Source organism: Astatotilapia calliptera, chromosome 4, assembly GCF_900246225.1.
Source record: "Astatotilapia calliptera chromosome 4, fAstCal1.2, whole genome shotgun sequence".
NCBI classification, from domain to species: Eukaryota; Metazoa; Chordata; class Actinopteri; order Cichliformes; family Cichlidae; genus Astatotilapia; species Astatotilapia calliptera.
In genome coordinates this window covers 13,996,574-14,020,654 of record NC_039305.1, presented here as the reverse complement: position 1 = coordinate 14,020,654, position 24,081 = coordinate 13,996,574, and the positions used below count along the sequence as shown (strand labels likewise).

The 24,081-nt window shown below is 42.9% G+C and overlaps 1 protein-coding gene across 1 annotated transcript; it reads left to right on the top strand.

Annotated features, from left to right (window-relative positions):
* Positions 1–5,426: 5,426 nt before the first annotated feature.
* LOC113020728 (cytochrome P450 2K1-like) lies at positions 5,427–23,185 on the top strand. The gene is made up of 9 exons (XM_026164932.1): positions 5,427–5,677; positions 6,197–6,356; positions 6,445–6,594; positions 10,777–10,937; positions 11,549–11,728; positions 11,811–11,964; positions 12,817–12,998; positions 22,130–22,271; positions 22,377–23,185. The coding sequence occupies exons 1-9, from the start codon at positions 5,477–5,479 to the stop codon at positions 22,562–22,564; spliced, it is 1,518 nt and encodes a 505-aa protein (XP_026020717.1). The 5' UTR covers positions 5,427–5,476; the 3' UTR covers positions 22,565–23,185.
* Positions 23,186–24,081: the final 896 nt, after the last annotated feature.

Here is a 24,081-nt window from a genome sequence, read left to right as displayed (position 1 = left end):
AGACCAATAAAAAGACTACTGCTTTCAAAACAGCAGTCTTTTTATTGGTCTCAATATATCTACGCTTATGTTTGTATTGTAAATAAAGTAAATTCATGCTAACACATACACAGTTTCTGTGTTTAACTATTGAATGATATTTTGCAGAAACAGGTTATGCAGAAATGTTACCATGGCAATATTGCTGAAAGATTGCATCAAGCCTCTGATTTAGGCCAAAGGTTACTACACAGTTACAGAATAGCAGCCTATTATTGCTAAAATCAGCACATTTCAGCTGGGGCCCTACCTGTGTCTGCAGAAGTTCCCCTGCCATTGTTTACTTAAATTACAGAGCCCTGACCATGTTTTTCTCATGACTTTAACTCCAATCCAACAAGCAGAATGGAGACCACACTAATTCAGAGTTCGGACATTTAAACTGTATCAGTCCTTGTTACAGCGTTCGCTTACTTAATAACATAATAACATGTAAGCCACAGACTAAAGTCTCTTTTACTACAGGGAGTGCAGAATTATTAGGCAAGTTGTATTTTTGAGGAATAATTTTATTATTGAACAACAACCATGTTCTCAGTGAACCCAAAAAACTCATTAATATCAAAGCTGAATGTTTTTGGAAGTAGTTTTCAGTTTGTTTTTAGTTTGAGCTATTTTAGGGGGATATCTGTGTGTGCAGGTGACTATTACTGTGCATAATTATTAGGCAACTTAACAAAAAACAAATATATACCCATTTCAATTATTTATTTTTACCAGTGAAACCAATATAACATCTCCACATTCACAAATATACATTTCTGACATTCAAAAACAAAACAAAAACAAATCAGCGACCAATATAGCCACCTTTCTTTGCAAGGACACTCAAAAGCCTGCCATCCATGGATTCTGTCAGTGTTTTGATCTGTTCACCATCAACATTGCGTGCAGCAGCAACCACAGCCTCCCAGACACTGTTCAGAGAGGTGTACTGTTTTCCCTCCTTGTAAATCTCACATTTGATGATGGACCACAGGTTCTCAGTGGGCTTCAGATCAGGTGAACAAGGAGGCCATGTCATTAGTTTTTCTTCTTTTATACCCTTTCTTGCCAGCCACGCTGTGGAGTACTTGGACGCATGTGATGGAGCATTGTCCTGCATGAAAATCATGTTTTTCTTGAAGGATGCAGACTTCTTCCTGTACCACTGCTTGAAGAAGGTGTCTTCCAGAAACTGGCAGTAGGACTGGGAGTTGAGCTTGACTCCATCCTCAACCCGAAAAGGCCCCACAAGCTCATCTTTGATGATACCAGCCCAAACCAGTACTCCACCTCCACCTTGCTGGCGTCTGAGTCGGACTGGAGCTCTCTGCCCTTTACCAATCCAGCCACGGGCCCATCCATCTGGCCCATCAAGACTCACTCTCATTTCATCAGTCCATAAAATCTTAGAAAAATCAGTCTTGAGATATTTCTTGGCCCAGTCTTGACGTTTCAGCTTGTGTGTCTTGTTCAGTGGTGGTCGTCTTTCAGCCTTTCTTACCTTGGCCATGTCTCTGAGTATTGCACACGTTGTGCTTTTGGACACTCCAGTGATGTTGCAGCTCTGAAATATGGCCAAACTGGTGGCAAGTGGCATCTTGGCAGCTGCACGCTTGACTTTTCTCAGTTCATGGGCAGTTATTTTGCACCTTGGTTTTTCCTGTTGACTATTTTTTTCCCCTTTTTTCTTTTGTGTCCCGTTTGGATCTTTAGCCATCAGAATTGTTGTCTTGAGGCCAAGAAAGATGCCAAGCGGATTTATTTTACCAAGTGGATCATCATGGCCTTGCCATATTGGTCCATTTGATTGATCTGTATTATAATTATGAATTTATTTTATTTTCAGTTGCTGCAAACGGGACAGAGATGACTGGGGGATAGGACAGGGAGAAAGAATGAAAGAAAGAGAGGGAGAGAAAGAAAACCAAAGGGGAGAAGAGACGGTGAGAAGGGGGGGAAGAAAGAAAAAGAAAGAAAAAAAGAAAAAAGAAAAACAAACAAAACACCTGGGTCACCTGTATGGAGAAAAAAAACAGAAGAGAAAGCAAACAACAAAGAGCAACATAATAAAAAAACAGCACCATCACAATAAACTAGCTAGCAGTAGATAACAGTAGATACTAAATAATAAACGATATTGTGCAGCACGCAAGATAGACAGCGCACAATGTGCTTTGAGGCAGCAGCCAAGAAAGCTGTAGTCCGCGTCTGTGAATACCTGTGTGTACACCTGTGTGCACACCTGTGTGGATCAGCATGCTTGTATTCCAAAGGTTTCTCCATGTAACGATCTGCTAGGGAGTGTGGGGAGCCATAGCCCCGTTGCAGTGGTGTGCCCGCGGGCTCTGCCGGCAGCCAGCTGTGCCAGAGAGGACCGAGCTTCAGGCCCAGAGGCCTGAGGGCATCCCACCCCCCGGAAGGAGCCCAGCCGGGCCACAGGCGCCCGGCCCCGCCAATCGGCCACCAGGAGTGAGCCGGTACATACATGAGCGCCCAGCCCCAGACGACAAGGACCACCAACACACCAACGTCTGAGGGCATCAGCCACCGGCAGGGAGTGTGGTGAGGGGAGATAGGCCTCCGTACTTTAGAGGGCCTGAGATGTACCCAGAGAGGTTGAGTCTAAGACCCAACCTGACATATAGACACAGACGAACAGGCACACGCAGACACAGACGTGCATTCCCACCCCATATGCACAACCAAATACTCGGCACTCACCCAACGTGTAGACAGACACAAATAGACACTGCACAGACAGTCGCACTCCCCAAACATACTCTATATCCCAGGTCCAGGTACCCCCGCCCTCAGAGGGGCAAGCCGCACCTAGACCCAGGAGATGTAACCCTTCTCTCTGGGGTGGAGGCAAGCGGACCACCTCCTGCAGTAGCAGGGAGGCCCACTGATTTTGCCTTTTCTCCTGCACAGTGACATAATAGACATAAGCCTGGTGCTCAACAAAGTAGCAGTTTAGAATCAACAGACATGTGATGAGGAATATGTTTCTGTGACACCACGGGCACACAAACAGCCTAGTGAACTAGAAGCTGATAGCATGCAGTGGTTATCCTCCAAAACCACCAAATCGCCTGCACACATCTTCATGTCCTCATCTTTGCTACATGTTAATAAGATGTGTATGTGGCAGCACAAGGTGAGAATAAAGTAAATGCTCTTCACAGTTTAAAAGACAACGCCACTCTGGGAATTTCACCCAGAGAATACTGGAAGTAACACTAATCACCAAGAAGGCAGTTAGGTTTGTTATACTCAGTACAGAGACGAGGTTCAATGATAAAACAAGTTGACAATTTATTAATAATTATTTAAAACACTGTATAAAAACACAATCATAAATATCCATGTACAAATATGCTTAAAAAGGTATTCAGAGCTGAGGCTTACCAGTGGAGGGGCAGGGATGCCACGCACAAACTCAAAAAAAGAAAACACACCAAGACACAAGTGCAACACAAAATCACACACTCACACTAATAAACTAAACAAGGCAGGTGTGTACACTCGAAGGATCCCACCACCAAGGCACCCTAGTCTCCTCCACGTCGGCACTCCGCATCTGAATAAAAGAAACAAAGAAATGTTAATATATTACAACAAAAATAATATGTAGCACTGGGGGATAACCCAACTGCAGGACCACACTGGTGATCTGCAGCTAGAAAAAGGGCCTCCCACCAGTGACGTAACAAAAATCAAAACTACAAATTAAAACAACAGAAAAACAACATACAATCTAGATAAAACTTTAAAATCAGGAGCAAACGGAATCGCCGTATTGCTCCAACTTGCCGTCTGCCCGACTATAAGTTAATCATCCGGTCAATTAACATGTACGCCAGCTGACTCTCATAACCGGCATGCATATGGCCGCTGTCCACGCCGACGTCCACTTTAAAAAGCTGGCAGCAGCAGGAACAGAAACCTCGCAACGGGAACAGACGGTAAAAGCAAAGCAAAGCAAAGCAGCAGCACTTCACTTAGCGTGGCGTTGCGTAAAACTAAGGCCCACACTTCCGAGTAAAGCGCGTCATGAAACATGAGCAGAGTGGCTCATAGGAGGCTTCTACAGCTATGACCAGCCGCGATGGAGGCTTCAGAATGATTTCTGCAACACCAAAGGGAAGTCAGGTGACCAAAAAGGAGATCACAGGTAAGCGATCCAGGAATGCTCAGATGGCCACTATTTATACTAGCGCCCCCTAATGCGCCAGGCTGAAAGTGGGTTGAACCAAGGAATAACATTCATCCTGCCACATGTACATGAAGTGTTCCTGAGGTTATCCAATTAATTCATAGTTTCAGATGACTGTGAAAATAAATACGTTCATGTTCATTAAAGGTGTTAAGCACAGGCTAAACTGTGTGGCTACAGTAGGCAATATTGTGATTGTGGTCCATGTAACTCATGATTCTCAAAGAATGCTTTAATTTAAATAAAACAATGTTTGATTCTGGCATTAATCATCACTTTTGCACTCTGGTTACTATACTCTTAAAGGATGTGTTAAAAATGTTAAACTAGTAGCTCAGTAATTGTGTGTTGGCCCTGTCTTCAGCTAAATAAATTAAGTATTGTATTTTTACTATGCAAACTGAATCAATGTCATATCTAGTTTTCAGTCTTTTTCACAATCCTGCCTTCATTATAATTTTACCAAATCAAATATTTCATGACTGAACTAAGGCAATGCATTTAAAGTGAAATTAGATAATGAAATAAATGAAAACACACAATAATCAAAATACACATGTTGGAAAAATTAATCAAATTCTGCCCAGCAACCTGACATACCAGTGGCAGGAAGCGGGAGTCTTTTGTTCAAGACAATGAGTCAAATATAGGATGCATGGCACTGTATGCTGGCAGGCCCTGCAGTGATGGCACCCTCTGCAGGCACAGATGCTCTACAAAAGGGGTGTCGAACTCGAGAGCCAGTGTCCTGCAGGTTTTAGATCTCACCCTGGGTCAAAACACCTGAGTCAAATGATTAGTTCATTACCAGGCCTCTGGAGAACTTGTTGAGGAGGTAATTTTGCCATTCAAATCAGCTGTGATGGATCAAGGACACATCTAAAAACCTGCAGGACACTGGCCCTCGAGGTCTAGAGTTCGACACCTGTGCTCTACAAGAATTGTCACTGCTGGATCCATGCTGCAAACCTCAAACCCCATGCTCTGAATCTGATCCAAACAAGTTCAGACTGAGCTCACCTAAACTGCCCTCTGATCACTCAGCATTCCCATGGCCCCAGTGGCTGGGGCTGGGCCTGTGTGTAAATAGCAATAGTCTCAGTAGGCCAGAGTCTGACTGGCTGTTATCCAAACAAGGCATGTCTGTGTTGTTAATGTTTAATATCGGTTTGACAATAACCATAAAGTCTGTTGAAACACAAGTGTAAGGCAGACTACTCTTGTTTCTAGGTCAGTATGGCTGCAATGGAAGATTTTTTACTACATACTCCGAATGTAACATCTCTGCTCATCACAGTTGTGATCTTACTTGCTTTCTATCTAATATGCACCAAATTTGCTTCTGAGAGAAACTACCCTCCAGGTCCCACGCCACTGCCGCTGTTTGGCAATTTGCTACAGTTGAATCGTCAGCCGCTTCACATTGCGCTCTATGAGGTATGCAAAAAATCAAATACAGTGCTTGACAAAATTATTAAGCCACCATACAATGTAAAGATTATACTTCAACTGCTCTAAAATAACAGCATTGGATATTACCAAAATCTTTTTTGAATGTTTCTGTAATTAAACTGACATTCCATGCTAAACTATAATTTATTATATATTTTTTAAAGCAGATGCTAATTTACGATTATTTACTTGAATTCCTGAACAAAAAATGTTTGTGCGGTTGAAAGTTCTCTTTGAACAATTTCTTACTTCTCCGAGGAGTCCAGTGTGCCCGCTCAAATTTTGGTATAAAACTTTGAATTGAATTTGCCTAATAAATAACAATTAAACAAGTTTTTGACAGACTTCTAAAATTTAAAAAAATTCACGACATAAAGTTTTTTTGTTTGACGCAGTGTTTGTTGGCAAAGGCAAACAGATTTATTATTAAATGCTACAATTTATTTCCACTCAGATGTGGAGAAACTTAAAAACTTTTGTCTCCTTGTGTTTTACTCACTTCAGCTGTCCAAGAAGTATGGCCCAGTATTCACTGTCCATTTGGGGCCCAAAAAGACAGTGGTGCTGGCAGGTTACAAGACGATCAAGCAAGCTCTGCTGAATGTTGATGCCTTTTCAGACAAAGAAATACTTCCAATTATTAGTGACTTAAAATTAACTCATGGTGGGTGGAAAAAATGTTTTTCTGTGTGTGTATATTGAGGTTTCTTTTTAATATTTGCTTTTCTTCTGGTACTTGAAAAATTCTCTAGGAATTGTTTTTGCCAGTGGAGATTCATGGAGAGAGATGAGGCATTTTGCATTAACAAACTTAAAAGAGTTTGGAATGGGAAAGACGGCAATCGAAGAAAAAATCATAGAGGAGTCTGAGTGCCTGATTGAAATATTTGAAGAAAAAAAAGGTAACACACCTTTTGACGCATTAACTTTTGCTAATAGCTCTGTTTTTACAAATCAGTCTTAAATTTGTATTCATTCATTTAAAATTGTAATTGTAACTCCGAAATGACAACACAGGCACGGCTTCTTCAAGACGGGCGCTTCGTTGCATTTATTGAATGCCGTGAAAAAACACAAAGGCTTTAAGCGCTTCAGTCTATCAAAAGTAACACTTGTGTTTTAACAACAAAAAAAATTACCTTGTGGCCATCTGCCACTTCTAAGGGCCACTGGAAAAAAAATCTGAGAAAAAAGTCAGAATTCTGACTTTAATTTCAGAATTCTGACTTTAATCTCAGAATTCTGACTTTTCTGAGAAAAAAGGGGAGACTGGGGACATTGAGTCCGAATGGACCATGTTCAGCGTCTCCATTGCCGAAGCTGCTGCATTGAGCTGTGGCCGCAAGGTGGTTGGTGCCTGCCGTGGTGGTAATCCCCGAACCAAATGGTGGACACCAGAGGGGAAGGGGGCCACCAGGCTGAAGAAGGAGTCCTATCGGGCTTGGTTAGCCTGTGGGACTCCTGAGGCAGCTGACAGGTATCGACAGGCCAAGCGGAATGCGGCTCGGGCAGTGGCTGAAGCAAAAACTCGGGTGTGGGAGTGTCATGGTCTCCGTGCCTGCCCGGTCGGCCCCACAAGGCTACAATTGCTGTTTCTGTTCTCTCCCTCTCTGCCTGGGCGGAGCTCACTGTGGGCTCCTGCCCTTGGCCCACACACACACCTGACAACACTCACCCATCATCACCGGGAGCACTATTTGAGGCTGGAACACAGATCCTCTCGTCGCTGGATGATTGTACCCCTAACGTTAGTGTTCTCACAGCTCTTGTGCTTCATATTCGTGATTTGTGATTAGTTGGTGACCTGCCTTCTCGTCTGCCTCAGATCTCTCCCCCCCCCGGGACCTGCGACCTCCCTGCTGCGGGAACGTGTGTGAGTGTGAGCGAAGAAGACGTGAGCGAGTTACCCTGTGATTCCCCCAGAGTTTTGGATCCCTTCACTGTACATATATTGCACTGGCACTGTAAATAAACTACACCTTGGAGATACCTTACCGCTCTGCGTTTGAATCCCTGTACCAGATCGTGACAGGGAGGAGTTCGGAGAGGCCATGGAAAAAGACTTTCGGACTGCCTCGAAGAGATTCTGGCAAACCGTCAGGCGTCTCAGGAGGGGAAAGTGGTGCTCTACCTGCACTGTGTATAATGCTGGCGGAGCGCTGCTGACGAAGACTGAGAAAATTGTCAGGCGGTGGAAGGAATACTTCAAGGACCTCCTTAATCCCACTGACACATCTTCCGAGGAGGAAGCAGAGTCTGGGGATGAGGGGAATGACCCGCCAATTTCCGGGGGCGAGGTCACTGAGGCAGTTAAACAACTCCTTGGTGGCAGAGCCCCTGGTGTTGATGAGGTCCGCCCCGAGTTCCTGAAGGCTCTGGATGTTGTAGGGCTGTCCTGGTTGACACGCCTCTGCAATGTTGCGTGGAGATCAGGGGCAGTACCTGTGGACTGGCAGACCGGGGTGGTGGTCCCCATCTTTAAGAAGGGGGACCGGAGGGTGTGTTCCAACTACAGGGGGATCACACTCCTCAGCCTCCCTGGGAAAGTCTATGCCAGGGTGCTGGAAAGGAGAGTTCGTCTGCTAGTCGAACCTCGGATACAGGAGGAACAATGCGGTTTTCGTCCTGGTCGCGGAACACTGGACCAGCTCTTTATCCTCTCGAGGATACTTGAGGGTGCATGGGAGTTTGCCCAACCAGTCTACATGTGTTTTGTGGACTTGGAGAAGGCATTCGACCGTGTCCCTCGGGGTGTCCTGTGGGAGGTGTTGCGGGAATATGGGGTGTCTGGCCCATTGCTACGGGCCATTCGATCCCTATACAACCGTTGTAAGAGCTTGGTTCGCATTGCCGGCAATAAGTCGGACTCGTTCCCGGTGGGTGATGGGCTCCGCCAGGGCTGCCCTTTGTCTCCGGTTCTGTTCATAATTTTTATGGACAGGATTTCTAGGCGCAGCCAAGTGGCGGAGGGCTTTCGCTTTGGTGGCCTCAGAATCTCATCTCTGATTTTTGCGGATGATGTGGTTCTGTTGGCTTCATCGGGTGAGGGCCTCCAGCTCACACTGGAACGGTTCGCAGCTGAGTGTGAAGCAGGGGGAATGAGGATCAGCACCTCCAAATCTGAGGCCATGGTTCTCAGCCGGAAAAGGGTGGAGTGCCCACTCTGGGTCGGGGATGAGTTCCTGCCCCAAGTGGACGAGTTCAAGTATCTCGGGGTCTTGTTCGCGAGTGATGGGAGAAGGGAGCCGGAGATCGACAGACGGATTGGGGCTGCAGCTGCAGTAATGCAGACGCTGCATCGGTCCGTCGTGGTGAAGAGGGAGCTGAGTGTAAAAGCAAAGCTCTCAATTTACCGGTCGATCTACGTCCCTACCCTCACCTATGGCCACGAGCTGTGGGTAGTGACCGAAAGAACGAGATCGCGGATACAAGCGGCAGAAATGAGCTTCCTCCGAAGGGTGGCTGGCCTCTTCCTTAGAGATAGGGTGAGAAGTTCGGCCATCCGGGAGGGGCTCAGAGTAGAGCAGCTGCTGCTCCACATCGAAAGGAGCCAGCTGAGGTGGTTCGGGCATCTGACAAGGATGCCCCCTGGGCGCCTCCTGGGTGAGGTGTTCCAGGCATGTCCCACCGGGAGGAGGCCCCAGGGCAGACCCAGGACACGCTGGAGAGATTATATCTCTTGGCTGGCCTGGGAACGCCTTGGTGTTCCCCCGGATAAGCTGGAGGAAGTGGCTGGGGAGAGGGAGGTCTGGGCCTCTTTGCTTAGGCTGCTGCCCCCGAAACCCGGCCTCAGATAAAGCGGATGAAGATGGATGGATGGATGGACAATACAATTATATGAAAATATCTTGAACAGCTGGTAGACTAACCAGGCTTTTGCAGATAGCTCGCTGAACTCCTTAGTGCAATTATTAAATGTGGGCTCACAGCCTATATTATCACGCAAAACCTTGCGATAATAGTGGTGTAACAAAAACTTGTTCTTTGTGACAAGATAAACATGTCTCTTGTACAAGAAAACGCACCTTTACAATATTGTCCACAGAAATGTACAAGCAAGAACATTTTAACTGCTGGAACCATCTATTAAACATCTTTATACATAAGCCATTTCTGTGACACTAGCAATTACCATTTAATCAACACATTGCAGCTACAGGAACAGCTTGGCCATTGAAACTCATGCCATGAAACTCCCAGCGCACACTTTTGTGCTGGTGTTAATGCCGTTATGAAGTTTGGAACTCTGTACTTATTGAGTCGGCACAGGGCAATAACTAGCATTTTTAATGATTTTTACGTACTATGTAACTCAGCACTCGCATTGTGCAACCACATTCTGTAACATTCCCCGATAGTCTAAGGAGCTTCAAAAGAAAAACGTCTTGACTTATGACCCTTCCCTTTATGCAATACCCGACACTGGGTAACAGAGGCACCAGATCCCGATTTATTTAACTAGATTTTCTCAGGCAAATTAGTCATTAACCAGGGATGTTGGTACACATTTTGCTCTTCAAACTTGTACACTTTAACTTATTTGAACAGGTTGTTGGCTTTAAATTCAAGGTTCAAGGTTCTTTATTTGTCACATGCATAGTTATACAAGTATAACACACAGTGTAATGTAGCCTGACACGCTCCTCGACGTGTGCAAAAATGGGGGGGGGGGGGGGGGGGGGGTGTGAGGGTAGAGGAAGAACATACACATATATATATATATATATATGAAATTCAAGACAAATATGTTTATAAACAACATTGAAAAGAATTTCAGTTTAATGAAATGTGATTTGTAATTCACAGCAATTAAGATTGTGTGACTGAATGACTGCAAAATGCATGACTGCATTTATTTTGTTATTTTCATTTTACTCATAGTCCCAACTTAGCGCTTTCATAAAATGGTAGTTATACATTCATCCCTGGTTGGAGACCTTGAGCAAACATATCAGGAAGGGCTGTGTTGTAACACACAAAACAAACTTGTTCCTGCATCCTGCCTTTGTGAACGTTTATTACCTGAGGCTTCTAGTTCTTACTGTGTTGGTCCTTAAATAAAAACACCTTCCTTTTTCTGTCAGGTAAAGCCTTTGACAGTGCTGAGGCTGTGAATGCTGCTGTTTCCAATATCATCTGTTCGATTGTTTATGGTAAAAGATTTGAATATGATGACCCAGAGTTCAGAGTGATGGTGAGTCGAGCTATTAGGAATACTCAACTCCTGGGCTCTGCTTCAGTGCAGGTATGATAACAATCTGACAGAAACAGTTCTTCACATCCTCACTCCCCTGTCACTTGTCAGGTTATTTTGCTGCTCACTGCTACTTACTACTACTCCTTTACATGTTTGTAATTATTTGTCTTTTTGTTTTGTTTTTTGTCTTCTTTCTAGTACCTAGTCTAGTTTCCATTGCTTATAACCTGTTGGAATGGTTTTAGAACCCTTCTTATTGTCTGCCTGTTTGCCTTTCCGACTGCTGACCTCATGAGCCTGATTAACCTTTGATTAAAAATGTAGATTTTGTCTTGCTCTTGTCTCCTGTGTCTAAGTTCAGTAGATCAGCATTACTATTTACCTTTAGTCAAAATGCAGTTTTAGTGTAAATTCAGAATGTTAAAAGAAGACATTAAGGCCAATAGTATTTAGTCATTACAAAGTATCTGCAAAATCATAACCATGTCATCCATGCCCTGCCACGAACAGGATTTGAGGTTCTCTTATCTAAATCGAAGATTAATAGCAACAGGATATCATGTCCAGTTATGCAGTTTTCTATAATTAAACGTATAAATACAATGTATTTGTTAAACTGGTAATGTGTGGTGAATCTAACTTTCTTGTTTATTCAACAGTTGTATAACTACTTTCCAATGCTGTTCAGTTGGGTTAAAGCCCGCAAAGAGCTGATAGAGAATGCCTTTGCTAATAGAAGACAGATCGCAGCATTGATCAAAGGTTTAGAGGACACCCTTGATCCACAGATGTGCAGAAGTTTGGTGGATTCATTTCTCGCTCGGAAGATTCAGCTTGAGGTAAGACCTAAATTTGATTAAATACCTTTCCAAAGTAATCTTATTACTGAGACTCATTTCTTCCCTTTTTTCTACTTGTAAGGCATCTGGAAATATAGATAAAAATATAAGTTCTCACTATCACGAAGACAACCTACTGATTACTGTTGTCAACCTATTTACTGCTGGCTCAGAATCTACATCTATTACTATAAGATATGGCTTAATGCTCATGGCCAAGTACCCTGAAATACAAGGTAAGAAATATAATACACTTATTTACTGGTGATGCTTCATTCACCAGATATCTGGGCAATGTGGAAATGAAACAAAGGTATTTTAAGTGAAAAGAAAGAAAAATCAAAAAACAACATTTTCATAAAATTTAGACCGGGTTATGCAGCTTTTTCTAACAGGGGAAGAAAAGATGGTGAGAACCACTTACGTCAAATAAAAAGCAAATGTGAGAAATGATTTAGAACAAAAACACAGTCCTACCCATGGGCAAATAGCCATTGTCTAGTAACCCAGAATACTGTCAAACTGGCTCTCTGGCAATACTCATCATTTCCACTCCCTGGTCTATTTACTTATTAGATTACTACCTACTACTGGGTAAGAATAAGATGGTGGCAGATAAAGAAGGTCGGAAAAAACAATACCAAACACAAAACCAATAACAAACCACAGTAGGCTTGCCATGGCTTCACCGGGAAGGAGTTCACTGTATATTGTGAGGATATATTAGCAATCAAGAAATTGAAGCATATAAAACATAATCAACTGTTTCTCTTTTAAAGTATGTTCTTCATTTTATTTATGAAAGAACTAAATCTCATGACTTCCAAAAACTTATACGATCACATTTGGATATAATTTGTCCAAAATCTGAATTTTTGTTCGACCATTAGTCATTGCTATTCTGACTAACATAGGTTTGCTAGATGTCCCTTTTACTTAGCTCCAGCAGTGTGCAGAATACTGCAGATATAAATATGAATTCAAACCTAACAGCAAATTAATAAATTGCTCTTAAATAGAATAATTTGTGTAACAACACTACTACAGTTTCAATCATTAATTGGTTTGTTTTTTTGTTCTTTTTGTAGACAAAGTTCAGGAGGAACTGGATCAGGTAGTAGAAAATCGCCAGGTCCGAGTGGGAGACAGAAAGAGCCTGCCGTTCACTGACGCTGTCATCCATGAAATACAAAGAGTGATTAATACTACGCCTTTTATTGTACGTTGCGTTTCACAAGATGTCACCTTTCAGTCCTACTTCATCAAGAAGGTAAAACAAAAGTCAAACAGTCCCAGTTCTGAACCAATTAGTGACACTGTACACGTCTACATTTTTATTTTTTTTTAAAAAATGACACGTGAGTGCAGAACAAACAGCATCAAGAGTAACATGAAACTAACACACTGGGCTCTATAGGACCCTCACCAAGACGTACAGGCTACTATGTAGGATAATGACTTTTGTTCAGACTTCACTGTAAAATCTAATTAGTTCCCAGAACTCAAAAGCATTAAGGAAACCCGTTGCCTCAAAAAAATTGAGTAAAGCTTAGCTAAAAATGACTAAATTAGGACAACTTATTTATTTTGAGTACTCTGTACAAGCTCATTTGTTCCCAGAACTCAAAAAATTGGATCAAGTTTACTTAAGATGACTCATTTTGAGTACACTGTACAGCCTTGTTAGTTCCCAGAACTCAATAAAATTAAGGAAACTCGTTGCCTCAAAAAACTAAGTAAAGCTTACTTAAGATGACTGTTAGGACAACTTATACATTGCAAGTCTGCAGTATTAAGAATAACTTGATATTTCTGACTGTACAATACTAATTGTTTACCTACTGACAAACATTTCAAGTTCAACTAAATGAAAAAACAATTTGTGGTACCATGAATATGATTAAAAATAATTAACAACACTTTTTGTGATGATGTTAAAATGAAGTTTTATTTTCAAACATAACAAAGTATAACAGCCAACATACTGGACACTGTTCTGCTGAACAACAAACAATTATATTGCCATCACTGTTATAATCTCACAATGAAACAAAGTCTCAGATTTAATTATTCTGAAAACAAGTTTAGGCCTACCACAAGTTTGTTTTTTTTACTTACATTACTTATATAATCAAAATAAAATATTTGTTGTTCTGTCACAAATGCAGTCTCTAATTTAAACAACACATTTGTTCTGCATTCCAACACATGAGCTGGAATGTTGTATTATTTTAAGGATGGCTTGTTTCCAGTCCAGGCCTGAATGACTATCATGGATCGAGGTGATCCAAATGTAAGGTGCAGAAGAAAGTCTTTAACTTCCCTTAAGTACAGTGGATGTGGGTTGGAGATGCAATGAGCTTGAACCTGCAGGCAACCATCTTCACTGACCACACCATCTGTGACGGAGGACTCATCTCTCCTGTTGTCCTGCAAGCAAACAATCATATTTTTTGGAACATGAACTTAATTGTTTTCTTAAAACATTTTTTTCTGCATTTGGTATAAAACAGACTCAGATTTGGACAATCTCAGGCTCCCTCCCCACCGGAGAGGTGACATTCAATGTCCCAATTGTCAGTCTGGATAGCCGTGACCACCACCCAACATACAATAATGTCATGAAAGCATCATTTTAAAAAGGGCTATGCAAACATGGCCAATAACTTTAATTCTAATGATGTGCAAAATGATTTGAGCACAAAACAAATGTTGCTGTTAGAAAACTTGCAGACTTCACTATATACAGTTGTGAGGGACCAAGCAGCCAAAGCAAAGAGGACACAGGCAAAAAAATATCTTCAAAAAGGGTTTTCTTTATTTTAACCCTCAAAAAGTCCAAAATTAACAAAATTCAAAACCATACTTAGCAGGCCCATAAAACAGGTCAACTAAATATAACTCTACAAAAAGTAATTTCCAGAAACTTAAACAAAACAAAGTGAGACACAACTTAACTCACAAACTGACCTAATTACAAAGACACATGAGGGTAGCTTTTATAATGATTTGGCCAAACCATTTGAACACAATAGGGGGGAAAACAAAAACACACACTAATATTAACTAAGCACAGAATAACCTAACTAAACCTAAAACACCCCTGCTCCTGGTAAGCCCATGGTTGGTCCTGCTGAGCAGGCATTTTGTCCCCAGAGTCCTCAGCCACACCTTTTGCCCAGACAGGAAACAGCCACCGCCCAAACCCAGGTAACTCAAAGAAAGAGAAACATAATTAATATAACAAAACATTTTAGAAAAACCATACAATGCTACTATGTGTGCGCCTCATAATACCAGTGTTAGGTTTAACCAAATGATTAATGAATTATATTAATGAAGAATACTGCAAAGCAAAATAATAAAGTGAAAAATGGACTAATTTACCCCTGTGTGGCTGCTGCCATCACAACAGTGTAGACCCTCTAAACTAAGTTTGGGGGATGTGATCTTTCAAGAAATGCAGACCAAACTGTTTGTTTACTTACACAGCATGTCTTGTAGAATTAACTGGAGTCACCAGCAACAGCATAGTGCAGTCATATCTCAAGTCTAATAACAGAAGACATGAAAAGATCAGTACAGAATCAACTTCCCCAAACCAAAGCACAAATAAAACAATAAGTAAAACAGGTTGATCTAAAGTATGATTTAAGTCCAGCCTGATTAATATAAATGTCACTGACAGTTGCTAATATATTGGAAAACCAAAATGCTTACCACTGAGTTGATGTCTTTCTGTCCAACAACAAGAGTGCTGGTCCCAAGCCTCAAAGACAGTAAGAAGCAAGAGGGAGAAAAAGCAGAACATTTTTCAGAAACTGATTTGATCCTGAATGGCTGTGCAATCATTGTAACATAGAGTTTGCTTATGTTGTTAAATAAAGTCTAGATTTCACATTAATAGATGCCACAGATGTTCAAAAGCTGCCACAAAGCATGAAAAAAAATGGATGTCTCCGAAAACGTCTGAGCATTTTTGCAAATATGTGATGTCTTGATAAATTGAGCAGATATTTGAACTTTACACAGCTACATTCTCGCCTGAAAATATCTCAAAAGTTTATTTTGTGACCCAGAAAAAATACGTTTTTTAGCCGTGCTCCTCCGCCATTGCCTCGCAACCGTGGCCAACAAATGCGATCTGCCTTTTCCCCAGACTACCCTTTCTGGGTCACAAAATAACCTTTAAGATATATTCAGCCGAGAATGTAGCTGTGTAATGCTCAAATATCTACTTAATTTATCAAAATATCACATATTTGCAAAAATGCTTCCAAGTTTTCGGAGAGCTCTGTTATCCACCAGAGCAAAAGCTGACCGGGAGGTCAAGGCTTGATAGAGTCCGCGAGCAAAGCTAACTCCTGGCATATTGTTTTCAACCCCCCCCTGCGGTCTTTTGCTACTCAGGTTAAACATGATATTGATATATATCTATCTCTCTATCTATAGATAGATAGAGAGATAGATATAGAGATAGATATCTATATAGAGATAGATGTATAGATATCTATATATCTATATCTATATATTAGGGGTGCAACGATACTCGTATTGATATTGAACCGTTCGATACAGTGCTTTCGGTTCGGTACGCATATGTATCGAACAATACAAAATTTGTAATTTATTTGATCAACTTTCCTTCTGACGATGCTGTCTGTGTTAAGCGCTCAGTGAATCTGCGTTCGACTACTCCGCCTAGGCTGCACTGTCCAGCGCAGATCCACTGAGCGCTCAACACAGACAGCATAGTCAGAAGGAAGAGCGCAGGGCAAGCCAGCGAGACAGAAGTTAAGCTCTCCTTGCAACATAGCAAATTGAACCTCCCCCACCCTCATTTAGATCTGGCGTTTGGAATTATTTTGGTTTTCATGTGACGTATGACCCTGAAGGTAAGCGTGTCATGGACTAAAGTAAAACAGTATGTTGGATGTGCCACGTAATGCTCAATTACATGGGTGGGAACTAGTGTGTTAGCACAGTTAGCTCGTTAACGTGTTGGCCGTCTAGCCCCACGCACAGGGCGATCAGGGGTAGCTCGTTAAAGGAGATTGCCGTGAGATTGCCTTGTTGTGGCGTTAACGTCATTTCAACGAGATTAACGCTGACAGCACTAGTGGGAACACAACGAATATGACTACACATTTACGCTGACATCACCCTAGTGCAAAGACAAGTGGAAGCAGACAAAAACAACAAGCATGCATGCTACAAACTTTACCCGAGTCATTTAGACAACCGTTAGCACATGATTCTCCTTATGGGGACCTGATATGTTTGATATTGTGGCGAGCTCAGACAAGGTGGAGAGGGAGGTGTCGTTTGGTCTTGCTTCCCGTGAGCTAGCCAGGGAGCACAGCCGTTTATTGACATCTGCAGAAGAACACTGCCGCTAGCTAACTGCTCAGCGCGGCAACAACAACAACACACAGGGCGCCCTCTGACCCCGGAAGGACACACCGTGGCAGCGAGAGGGCGTCACCCGTCACTATGGCAACATAAACAAAACACAACTGTAAAAAAACAGAACCCCGAACAGCCCTGACCCGCTACATAGCCCCCACCTAAGGGGTCAGTCGTCCCCGACGACCCCATTACGCCACACAAAGTCCTGCAAATGTCCAGGTGCCTTCTTTTGGCGCACCGGCCGGTCACAACCGGCGGGGGAAAAGTCACTCGGGTCAGAACATGGGGTGCCACCATCATCCCACTTCTGACACCAATGTGGCGAGCTCAGACAACGAGGAGACGGAGGTGTCGTTTGGTCTTGCTTCCCGTGAGCTAGCCAGGGAGCACAGTCGTTTATTGACATCTGCAGAAGAACGCTGCCGCTAGCTAACTGCTCAGCGCAGCAACCGCACAGCAACAACACACAGGGCGCCCTCTGACCCCGGAAGGACACACCGTCGCAGCGAGAGGGCGTCACCCGTCACTATGGCAACATAAACAAAACATAACTGTAAAAAACAGAACCCCGAACAGCCCTGACCCGCTACAATATGCTGCTGAGAATATAGCCCAGAAGAAGCGTATAGTATAGCTTTTATTTTGGAAAGAGCCATTTCTCTGTAATAAACTCTTTTCCAAAGATGAGTGATTCCTCAATCAGATACAGGGCTCGCAAAATCGCTAGCCCGACGTACCGGGGCTAGCGACCCCACACCCCACCCCTACCGGCTGCACCTCCCGAAGAATTTCGTCTGGGCTCTTATCTCACTTTTTTATTTCAAACAATCAACAGAAAATTTCAGACATATTTTTATGTAAGGTTTTTAAGTAACATGAGCCCAGCCGCAGCAGCAACGCTAGGCTAACACTAACTAGCTAGCAAGATTATAAACCTGGTGCTAAACTAAGAAAAGCCACAAAATCAGTTTGAATAAGAGTAAACGTTTACTCACCAAGTCAGTGTATCAGGTAAAGATTCACAGCAATGAAAACAATAATATCTTGAGCTGACGCTTCTCCAGGTTTGCTCAACATATTCCATAACCGGACTAACAAGGACTTTGCACGCTCTGCTGCCCTCTGCTTCACTGAAACCTGGCTCAGTGAGCGAGTCCCAGACGCTGTCTTAAATCTGCCGGGCTTCCAACTTCACCGGGCGGACCGCGAAACAGAGCTCTCAGGGCAAACAAAGGGTGGTGGAGTCTGCTTCTACATTAATGAAGGTTGGTGTACTGATGTCACAGTGTTACAGAAACACTGCAGCCCACACTTGGAAAGTTTTTTCATCAACTGTAAACCTTTTTATTCACCGCGGGAGTTTTCTTCCTTCATGCTGGTCGGAGTTTACGTCCCTCCACAGGCCAACGCGAACAACGCACTGTGCGAGCTGGCTGACCAGATTACTAGCCTGAAGAGGAAATTCCCGGATTCCTTTACAATTATTCTTGGGGATTTTAACAGAGCAAACCTAAACTACGAACTCCCTAAATACAGACAGCATATAGACTGCCCCACCAGGGACAACATCATACTGGATCACTGCTACACCACTCTAAAAGATGCCTATCGCTCTGTGCCCCGGGCAGCTTTGGGACATTCTGATCACTGCATGGTCCATCTTATTCCAGTTTATAGGCAAAAACTCAAACGTGCCAAGCCTGTAGTTAAAACTGTGAAGAAGTGGACTAACGCAGCAAAGCAGGAACTGCAGGACTGTTTTGACTCCACTGATTGGACTGTTTTTGAAGCTGCATCTGAGAACCTAGATGAGCTCACGGACACTGTGACATCATACATCAGTTTCTGTGAAGACGTGTGTGTGCCAACAAAGACCTTTTGCACATGCAACAACAATAAACCATGGTTCACTCCTAAACTCCAACATCTTCGTAAGGCCAAGGAGGACGCCTACAGAAGTGGTGACAGGGTCCTGTACAAGCAAGCCAGGAACACACTGACCAAGGAGATCAAAGCAGCTAAAAGTATCTACTCCCAGAAGCTGGAAGAACGGCTCTCAGCCAACGACCCTGCGTCAGTGTGGAGGGGCCTGCAGGAAATCACCAGCTACAGACGCCACCCACCCACTATTGAAGCAAACAAAGACCTGGCCAACGAGTTAAACACTTTTGAGACGGACAGACTCCCACGCCCCACCCTCCCCTTCCCAGGGACATTGCTTCAGACATTGACCCCCAACACACCTTCCACCTCTCCCCCCTTCACCCTGCCCCTCCCCGATCAAAACTCAACGACCACCCCCACCCTCCCCAATCCAGACTCAACGACCACCACCACCCTCTCCAATCCAGACTCAACGACCTCCACCACACCTCTCACCCCCCTTTCCTCCTCCCTGAAACTCAGAATACACACTCAGGATGTGAGCCGACTATTCCAGAAACAGAAGCCCAGGAAAGCCCCCGGACCAGACGGCGTCTCACCCTCCTGCCTCAAAACCTGTGCTGAACAGCTGGCTCCCATCTTTACTCGCATCTTCAACAGATCCCTGGAGCTGTGTGAAGTTCCCTCCTGCTTCAAACGCTCCACCATCATCCCTGTTCCCAAGAAACCCACCATCACAGGACTGAATGACTACAGACCTGTCGCCTTGACGTCTGTGGTCATGAAATCCTTCGAACGACTGGTGTTAGCCCATCTGAAAAACATTACAGGCCACCAGCTGGACCCTCTGCAGTTTGCTTACCGGGCAAACAGGTCGGTGGATGATGCAGTGAACATGGGGCTGCATTACATCCTGCAACACCTTGGCCGCCCGGGAACTTATGCCAGGGTCCTGTTTGTGGACTTTAGTTCGGCTTTTAACACCATTGTGCCTGAACTTCTTTCCTCCAAACTCTCCCAGCTCAGCGTGTCACCAGCTACCTGTCAGTGGATCACCAGCTTCCTGACAGACAGAAAGCAACATGTGAGGCTGGGGGAGATCACCTCTGAAACCCGGTCCCTCAGTATTGGTGCCCCTCAAGGATGTGTCCTCTCACCACTACTGTTCTCCCTCTACACTAACGACTGCACCTCCAAGAACTCGGCTGTCAAACTCCTAAAGTTTGCAGATGACACCACTGTCATTGGCCTCATTCAAGATGGTGATGAGTCTGCATACCGGCAAGAAGTTGAGCGGCTGGTACTCTGGTGCAGTCAGCACAATCTGGAGCGGAACACTCTTAAGACTGTAGAGATGACAGTGGACTTCAGGAGACATCCCTCAACTCTGCTCCCCCCTCACCATATCAGACAGCCCTGTGAAGACTGTGAAGACCTTCAAGTTCCTGGGTACAACCATCTCCCAGGACCTGAAGTGGGAGACCAACATCAACTCCATCCTCAAAAAGACCCAGCAGAGGATGTACTTCCTAAGACAACTGGGGAAGTACAGTCTTCCACAGGAGCTGCTGATCCAGTTCTACACTGCGGTCATTGAGTCTGTCCTGTGCTCCTCCATCACAGTCTGGTATGGAGCAGCCACTAAACAGGACAGGAGCAGACTGCAGCGGACTGAACGGGCTGCAGAAAGGATCATCGGCACCCCCCTGCCCTCCATCCAGGATCTGTACCTCTCAAGAACCAGGAAACGGGCAGTGAAAATCATCATAGACCCCTCACACCCTGCACACAGACTTTTTGATCTGCTGCCCTCTGGCAGACGGTACAGAAGCCTGCAGACCAGGACCACCCGACACAGGAACAGTTTCTTTCCCCTCGCCATCTCCCTTCTTAACAGTTGACCTGTCACACTGCTCCCACTGCCAGACTGCAACTGCACCTTATGTACATTTTGTAGTATTCATTCCACTTCATTCATTTCTGTATTTTATGTATAGAAGTTAGATTCGTTATTTATAGTTGGTTTACACAGCTTTGTGTATGTATGTGTAATGTGTATATATAGACACGTGTGTGTGTGTGTGTGTGTGTGTGTGTGTGTGTGTGTGTGTGTGTGTGTGTGTGTGTGTGAGATTTACATTGCTGTGCTTGAGAGCCACCATCTACCGGACCCAAATTCCCTGTATGTGTCTGCACATATACTTGGCCAATAAACACGATTCTGATTCTGATAACAAATGCTGGCACCATGAACATGCGGACTGATCCGAGAGGGAGGACGACGGTAGTGACGGGGCATTTTCAAAACACATCTTTTATCCTTCCGCACTGAGAAGCAAAACTTCCATCTTACTTAGTTTTTCTAAGTTAAGACAACTCAAATAAATTGAGTTTATCAGCGGTTTTGCCTAAAAAGTACTGGTAACTTATTTAAATCGAGTTCTAATAAGGAAATTTATAAAAACTGAGTTCAGCCTATTTAATATTTTTAATTAAACACAATATTACATTTTACAGTGTTTAAGCTGTCGTTGTTCTCAAACTATAGTAGATCTTAGTCTGTTTATTTGGGTTTTTTTTTATTTTCATATCCATAAATTATCACAAGTTGAAATTTTAAATAAGATTTTAGTCTTAAAAAATCACTGAAAACTATGGGTGCTTACCCTATAGGTTATTTTTTTATTTTTTTTATTTAACAACAAATGTACTGAAATAAACAGTTACAATAAGAAAACAATAAGGAATGAATATATTGTATAACATTACTGCACAAAAGATACAAAAGGAACACAGGGGGAGGCTAAAATAACAAGAAAAACCCCTGACAAATGCAACTTGCTATAAATGTTTTTTTGTTTTTGTTTTAAAAAAAAAAAAAACAAAACTATGTAAAATGTACAACAAGTAATTAAACTCAGGACTTTTTTGTTGCCTAATATAGAAATGAACAGTTAATGAATACATATAAAGGAAGAAATTAGCTCAGCATACACATTATTGCTGTTTTGGTCATTTACAATATGAGTTAATTTTCGGAAACTTAAGTAAAATTTATTTCATGAGTGCTCTTAAGACAATGAGAAAGCAATCTTCTCCATATTTTAGGGAACCCCAGTGATTGGTCTGCTTTCATCAGCTCACTGTGATGAGAATAACTGGGAAAAGAGTTCTGCTTTTAATCCAGCCCATTTCCTGGATGAGAAAGGCAATTTTAGAAGGAGAGAGGCCTTTATCCCATTCTCTCTAGGTAAGTGTGTGGGTTCTTAACACAAAGAAATATAAGACTAAGACATAAAATCTAAGACAAACATTAAGATGGCTTAACAGTTTGCGATTCCCTGATTTCTTGCAGGGTCGAGGGTTTGTGCTGGAGAGAGTCTGGCCAAGATGGAGGTTTTCCTTTTCTTCGCTTCCCTCCTCCAGCGCTTTCGATTCACTCCTCCACCTGGAATGACTGGAGATGACCTGGATCTGACACCAGTTGTAGGGTTCACCCTCACCCCTTTACCTCATAAGCTCTGTGCCATCAGCAGATTTTAAAGATTAAAAGTGTAGAACACACAAGTGCTATTTTTCTTTAACCATTTTGGTTACACAAAAACGCTAACAACAAGCTGTAGGAGTTTGATCTGCTTGTTCTTATCAAAGGTATTGTTGTCATTGTTAAAACCAAGTTTGCTGTTTTTAAACACACCTATCATAAATCCCCTGAGTGAAGTTTTTAAAATTTGGCTACAAACACCATGGAATCAGGGATGAATTAATTAGATTTTGGTGGTCTAAAGCCACTGTAACCTCATGAAACATTTTTGGCAATAAATCAAGAATTCAATAAAGAAGCAAGGATATTTTTATTATCCCTAAAGGACAATTTGTTGTTCAGACAGCAGAAATCACACAACCATCAAGCAAAATGCAATAAATGTACAAAAAAAGCAGGAGTAAGAACACAGGCTAGTATTCAATGTATTTGTCCTGTATAATGTTTGCAGTTAGATGGAAGCAACGTAAAACTGTCCTAACTTCAGAGTCCTAATCTTATGTGTACAGCTCAGAAAGGTCATTCAGGGTCAAATGGAAGCATATGTACAATATTTGGTTAATTTGACACATTTTACTGCATCTATTTCTACTTTCATTAAATTTTTCTCTCTTAGCTTTTCAGGTTGACCTTTTGATTTTTGTTTCCTCATGTGTATCAATCAATTTTTACACACCGAACTCTGTTCAACAAGGTACATGAGCGCACGGTGAAGATAGTGGAGGGGCCCATATTTGCATTGGCCCAGTAGGTAAATGCCACAGCCCTAGATTCAGTGACCCTGTACTAGCTGATCAAAGAGATTATAATGCCACTCCCCTCAGCTGAGTTGTAATGGTGGCTATTTGTATCCCTCTGTTGGTCTAGAGATGTACAGTTATGGTCAGAAATGTACTCATCATGGGGATGAATGTCATGGTAAATTTCGGGTTTTAAGGATTTCTTTAAACTTTCCGTTTAAACATTATTATAAATTATTGTCTATTTTCTCTAATGCACACGGGGTCAAATATATGCATATAACCCAACTAATATTTAGTTAAATATTCCTCAGGAAGCTCTATTTCGACCAGATGGTCACCATCAGCAGAATTCTGGCATAAATGTGGCTGGTTATTTGACCACTCTTCTTTGGTAGAAGTAACTTTAAATGATTAAACTGGTTAAATTGCTCCATCTTTTTCTCCTCATCTAATTCAGGGTTACAGGGGCTGGAGCCTATTCTAGATGCCATAGGGCGAGAGGCAGGGTATGCCCTGTGCAGGTCACCAGTCTGTCGCAGGACCGACACAGAGAGACAGATTTACACTCACATTCACACCTACGGTCTTGACGAGCTGGCAGATTAGAACCCAGGGCCTCACTTCATTGTGGATGGTGACGCTGGCGTTCCAGCAGTTTCCACTTAATGGCAGACTTGAGCCGTTGTAGTTTCTGAACATCCTAACCAATTTCCTCTCATGTGGAGGGGGACAGTTTGAGTATTCTTTCACTCTGGCAAAGTGGTTACACATCT